Below are 6045 nucleotides of genomic sequence, written 5' to 3'. Positions count from 1 at the left end.
GGCAGGACAAGGACGAGTGGTCTCCCGGAGGACATTGAAGAGGAAACGATCCAGCGGCCGCTTCCGGAGTGCGCGGCATTGGGGCACGCCTGGGAGTGCGCGCGCGCGAAGGTCGTTACCGCGCACCGCGTTGCCAAGCTGCGGCAAGTCCTCCGCACGATATGTTTTGTCCCCCCCGCTTCTGTGGGCCTCGCGGTGCCGGCCGATAAGGGAATGCCCTCACGGCTAACGGAGCATTTGGGGGGAGGGGGGGGGGTCCCCACCAGATCCTCATGGGCCCACGCAGCGGCGGCAGGTGTCTGGTCGGGGCCCTCCTAGAAGAGGAGGATGACCTCACCTCTCGCCTCGCCTCCACTGCATCCATCCCTAGGGCTGTGAGCTCGTGGGCAGGGACATGCAATACGCCACTAGTTGTGACGTGCCGTGCACCAGGGTGGGGGGGGGGACAATCGGTAGTCAGCATTACCCCTTTACCCGCGCCCCGCCGCGGCGCCGCCAAGCACTGTCGGGCGGCACTCGGCAACCTGCCCGGCGGGCGGGTAGGCTGCCCAGGCGCAGAGCGCCGCGTGCGCGAAAAGTCAGCGGCGCGCGGAAGTCTAACTACACCGCGACACCGCGGCCCGGGGCCCGGCCGCCAGCGGACAAGGACGCCGCTGTGCTGTGAAGTATCGAGGTCCCAAGGCCCCTTCCCTCCTTCACGTCCTCACCTCTGCGCCGCGCCGCGCTCGCTCTCCCTTCCCTCTCGCGTCTCCACCGGCGGCCTCCATGCCCACAGCCCGGCTGGCCGGCTCTAGAGCCCGGCTCTAGCCGCGACCACCGCGGCACAGGCCGCCGCCTTGCCCCGCCCCCACCACGCCTTCAAGGGTGACGTCATACCGAATAAAACTCACGGCCAGTCAGTCGGCCCGTCCAGGACGCCGTTCACTGAATCACTGCGTCGGCATGGAATGTCTGACATCACACACACACAGTCACAAATGAGGGGGCACAATATTTGCAGTGTTTCTTGATTAGTGCCATTTCATTGATTCCGGGGGTCGCTTTAGCGAGAAATGTGACAAGCCACAGGAAACGCCATGGCCCGTCATGGCTGTCGTGTCGGTCTGCCGCCGCACCGTCGCCGTGCCTGTTTCGACAACCATGTCACCCGTAGCCCGTCCTGACAACGACGGCAACGACGGCGGTTGGTAGCAATTACGAGTTGGTCCCTGTGTGCTCAAAATAGTGTCCAAACAAAGCGACGAGCCGTCCTTCCACCAAAGCAACAGACACCAGTCGAGAGGGAGATTGAAGGAGGGAGGAGGGAGGGGGGGGGGGCGTGACATGATGGCCTCTCGCGGCACCTCCCCGACGGACGTCGACGGGCAGGTGCCAAGTGACCCTTTTGGTCGGCAAGCGCTCTGCTGTAGGGCCGTGGTGGCCGCGGGGTTCGAGTCGAGTTAAGTGAAGACCACTCACGTCGTTTTCTTCGAAATTGAACTTCCGCCTCATTTTCTTGCCGACAGGCGCGGGACACGGCGTTGACGTTAAATTCATTCCCCTTTTGCTTATTTACTCGGAGATAAGGAGATACCGTGGGCCGCAGGGACCCGAGGGGCGGGGCGGAGGGCGGGGGAGTGGCCGCCCGCCTGGCACTAGGGCCTCCGGTGGGGCCAGGCGTAGCAGCCAGGCGGCCCAGGCGGCACGCCCACGGCGACGAGGCCTAAGTGGCGACGACACACCTCTTGCACACTCGGCACCCTAACGCGGGTGGTGCCGGGGGGGAAGGAGGGTGCACCGTCGGGAAGGTGAACATCCGCCACCCTGAGGAGCTCTCACCTGAGCGGGGCGAGTCGCGGGCTGGCGGCTAGCGACAGATGAGAAGAGAACACGTCTGCTGGCGGAGGGCGCAGTGCTGCGAGTGAGAGGAGGAGAGCGAGAGCGGCTGCGGTGACGACAGCGACCGAAAAAATGCGGGACGTCTCACTGCCTTCTGGGAACCACGGATGTGCGCGTGCACTTCAAGTGCACTGCGAATAGCTAGCCAGTGCTGCCACTCTTCGACAAAACAAATGGTGTAGTATGGTCGGCTATACATCAACCTGCATCGTTTATATTCCCACAAATTCTTACTTTTATTTCAAACCAATTGGGTGTGAGATCAAAAGTCCAGTATATGAGTATTGAAACTAATGTCATCTATACAACCGTCTCAGTCCACGTTGCACAACGTGCGTACTGATAAGAAAAGGAACAAACTAAACACAAGCAAGCAGAAGGCACTACAGAAGTTGAGGAGAGGAGGAACGTCGGAACCGTAGGTCGTGGAGTCGGTAGAGAAACTGGTTGTAGTGTTTGCACGAAGGACCTGAGATTCGTTTCATGGTCTCTGGCATGTCATTGTGAGCCGAGGAAGTCCCGTCGGCGCCAGGATGCCCTCGCCGCACGAGAGGCTGATGCGCAGGGGTGGGTCCTGGATGTGGTGCGTCAAGACCGTCAAGTGGTTCCCAGTGATCTTCATCGTGTCTGTCATCCTCTGGTCCTATTACGCATACGTCATACAGCTATGCTTACGTAAGTGCATATTTTCCTTTCCTTTCGCTCGTCCTCATTGTCACATATCCTTATGATGAGCACCTAGCGTCCGACGAACTAGCCAGTTGGTTAGGTTGGTTTTGCTCTTAGGGAGGGAGGGGGGTGTTATCTAACTAATCCACCGATCACTTATCGGGTAAAATCACCGTGTCTAAAGTTTTATGCTCTTTCAGTTGCACTGGCAATATTACTTACATTTTTGTTTTTTCTGTTGCAGTTACTGTTGTGTCTAATATCCAAAGGGGTGAGTGCCCATTGTTTTTGTCATCTACCACAAAGTTCTTCTAATATCCTTTTACTCTTTCTTTACCACCCCCAGCACCTGTTTGTTGGTATGAAGAACGAGTATTGATCACAGTGCCGTGTCACGTAATGTTCATTCATCTCGGAACACGGAACTCGTACACACATGACACTAATACCGCTCACAACTGGAAATGCCGGAATCAATTTCAACAATGGAAATTTTTTCAGGCTTAATAGTATTATTTTGAGAACACTTAACCAAAATTTTTAGGGTTGTCTTTTGAAGTCCCCCCGGCCGCCGAGCCGACCGCCCTTTGGACTCTGTTTGGGTCCTGCCTCCCTCGGGCCCCACTGTTAGGGCTGGCTCCGCCATACCTCGACCGGCCTTCCGTGTGCTTTCTACCCGAATGATCCCTCTTTTTTGTACCCAATACCCTCCTGACTTGTCCCCATTGCCCCCACTCACCAGCAACGAAAGGGTTACACTATACTATGAACAATACTATTATCCTTTATAACATTAAACTTCCATCATTAGTACAAATACACTGCACTGAGAAAATTACTTGTCCTTACTACCAACTGTGAAAGGGAACTGTGTAAAGAACGAGTAATAACATCAATGTTGGTTGTAGTGACTATATACTTCATCCATATTCTTTCTGTTTCAGTTGTCTACATTGTTCTTTACCATGCTTTCTTGTTGTTCTTTTTGTGGTCATATTACCAAACAATTTTCAATTCCATTGGGAAGGTTCCAAGTCAGGTAAGACCTGTAACGTAAATCAGTGTAAATTCAAACTTTGCTGAGAATGAAGCTGTAAAATTACAATGGTAGACAGTATTTTCTAGTAATTTCACCAATCTCTTACAACTCATTAACATTGGCATTACCTTCTTTTTTCCGTTTTTTTATGTTCTAGTTCCGTCTTCCAGCATCAGAGCTGGACAGACTCATGCAGGCTGAAAGTGATGAAGCCAAGATCCAGGTTGTAAAACGATTTGCTCAGAACTTGCCTATAAGTAACAGAACAGCATCAGGTGGTAAGATGACATCTCCACTTCTCCTATTTTCTCTTAATGAATGTTGTATGAACGTAAACAATATAATCATGATCATGATTATATTGACACAGTTTCTCTCATTTCAGCTGTTCGTTTCTGTGAGATATGTCAGCATGTTAAGCCTGATAGAGCTCACCACTGCAGCGTTTGTGGTGATTGTGTTCTGAAGATGGACCACCACTGTCCTTGGGTCAACAATTGTGTGTCATTCACAAATTATAAATTCTTCACATTGTTTTTAGGCTATGCATTTTCGTATTGTATGTTCATTGCCTTGACCACTCTGCAGTTTTTCATCAAATTTTGGAAGGTGAGAACTGTTTATATGCCATTCTAAGTACCCTTTAAACTTAAGCCTATTTTACTGTCACCCACAATTCACATTTTCTCTCTATTTTCAGAATGAATTAAATGGAATGGAACACTTTCATATTCTTCTGCTGTTTTTTGTTTCCATTATGTTTGCATTAAGCCTTGTGTCCCTATTTGGATATCATTTATACCTTGTTGTGCATAATCGAACTACACTTGGTAAGCATGTTCTCTCAAGTTGCTTTGTAGGCATCTAACACATGACATGTGGATGTCTGTAAAGTGTTTTAACACGTTCCTTGCGGTATGACCACTAAGTGGTCACGCTTCCGTGTTACATCATAGGCATTAATAATGCGCCGCAAGGAACGTTTTAATTAAGAAACTGACACCATATTTTTATGTTACAGAATCATTTCGCCCACCTGTCTTCCAAACTGGACCAGACAAAAATGGATTCAGCTTGGGAAAATTCAACAATTTCCAGGAGGTGTTCGGGGACAATAAAAACTTATGGCTACTTCCAGTATATTCAAGGTAAGCATATTGGAATTAATGCAGCATATACAGACAAAGGGTGCTTAATTATGTTATGCCAATCAATATCTTGTAAACTTTGTCATTTGTGGAGGGGGGGGGGGCGTGACATGATGGCCTCTCGCGGCACCTCCTCGACGGACGTCGACGGGCAGGTGCCAAGTGACCCTTTCGGTCGGCAAGCGCTCTGCTGTAGGGCCGTGGTGGCCGCGGGGTTCGAGTCGAGTTAAGTGAAGACCACTCACGTCGTTTTCTTCGAAATTGAACTTCCGCCTCATTTTCTTGCCGACAGGCGCGGGACACGGCGTTGACGTTAAATTCATTCCCCTTTTGCTTATTTACTCGGAGATAAGGAGATACCGTGGGCCGCAGGGACCCGAGGGGCGGGGCGGAGGGCGGGGGAGTGGCCGCCCGCCTGGCACTAGGGCCTCCGGTGGGGCCAGGCGTAGCAGCCAGGCGGCCCAGGCGGCACGCCCACGGCGACGAGGCCTAAGTGGCGACGACACACCTCTTGCACACTCGGCACCCTAACGCGGGTGGTGCCGGGGGGGAAGGAGTGTGCACCGTCGGGAAGGTGAACATCCGCCACCCTGAGGAGCTCTCACCTGAGCGGGGCGAGTCGCGGGCTGGCGGCTAGCGACAGATGAGAAGAGAACACGTCTGCTGGCGGAGGGCGCAGTGCTGCGAGTGAGAGGAGGAGAGCGAGAGCGGCTGCGGTGACGACAGCGACCGAAAAAATGCGGGACGTCTCACTGCCTTCTGGGAACCACGGATGTGCGCGTGCACTTCAAGTGCACTGCGAATAGCTAGCCAGTGCTGCCACTCTTCGACAAAACAAATGGTGTAGTATGGTCGGCTATACATCAACCTGCATCGTTTATATTCCCACAAATTCTTACTTTTATTTCAAACCAATTGGGTGTGAGATCAAAAGTCCAGTATATGAGTATTGAAACTAATGTCATCTATACAAGCGTCTCAGTCCACGTTGCACAAAGTGCGTACTGATAAGAAAAGGAACAAACTAAACACAAGCAAGCAGAAGGCACTACAGAAGTTGAGGAGAGGAGGAACGTCGGAACCGTAGGTCGTGGAGTCGGTAGAGAAACTGGTTGTAGTGTTTGCACGAAGGACCTGAGATTCGTTTCATGGTCTCTGGCATGTCATTGTGAGCCGAGGAAGTCCCGTCGGCGCCAGGATGCCCTCGCCGCACGAGAGGCTGATGCGCAGGGGTGGGTCCTGGATGTGGTGCGTCAAGACCGTCAAGTGGTTCCCAGTGATCTTCATCGTGTCTGTCATCCTCTGGTCCTA

The 6045-nt window shown here is 52.4% G+C and overlaps 2 protein-coding genes across 3 annotated transcripts in view; one reads left to right on the top strand and one right to left on the bottom strand.

The window, feature by feature from the left end:
* Positions 1–6045, bottom strand: part of LOC113216562 (annexin B9-like) — a gene marked incomplete at its 5' end in the record, with an annotated part of 11424 nt that overhangs the window by 4688 nt on the left and 691 nt on the right.
* LOC113213341 (palmitoyltransferase ZDHHC15) overlaps positions 1802–6045 on the top strand; it is a 17360-nt gene continuing 13116 nt past the window's right edge. For both annotated transcript variants that reach the window (XM_026432365.2, XM_052263534.1), the window contains exons 1-7: positions 1802–2553; positions 2792–2818; positions 3492–3586; positions 3744–3864; positions 3972–4195; positions 4287–4416; positions 4608–4734. In XM_026432365.2, the coding sequence (XP_026288150.1) occupies positions 2412–2553; positions 2792–2818; positions 3492–3586; positions 3744–3864; positions 3972–4195; positions 4287–4416; positions 4608–4734 (866 nt within the window). In that variant the 5' untranslated portion in view covers positions 1802–2411. The remainder of the gene's footprint in view (positions 2554–2791; positions 2819–3491; positions 3587–3743; positions 3865–3971; positions 4196–4286; positions 4417–4607; positions 4735–6045) is intronic.

The sequence above is a fragment of the Frankliniella occidentalis genome, unplaced genomic scaffold (assembly GCF_000697945.3).
Source record: "Frankliniella occidentalis isolate FOCC.00 unplaced genomic scaffold, Focc_3.1 Scaffold12, whole genome shotgun sequence".
NCBI lineage: Eukaryota > Metazoa > Arthropoda > Insecta > Thysanoptera > Thripidae > Frankliniella > Frankliniella occidentalis.
The sequence above is the reverse complement of the archived record's forward strand: the minus strand, read 5'-3'. Positions and strand labels throughout refer to the sequence as shown.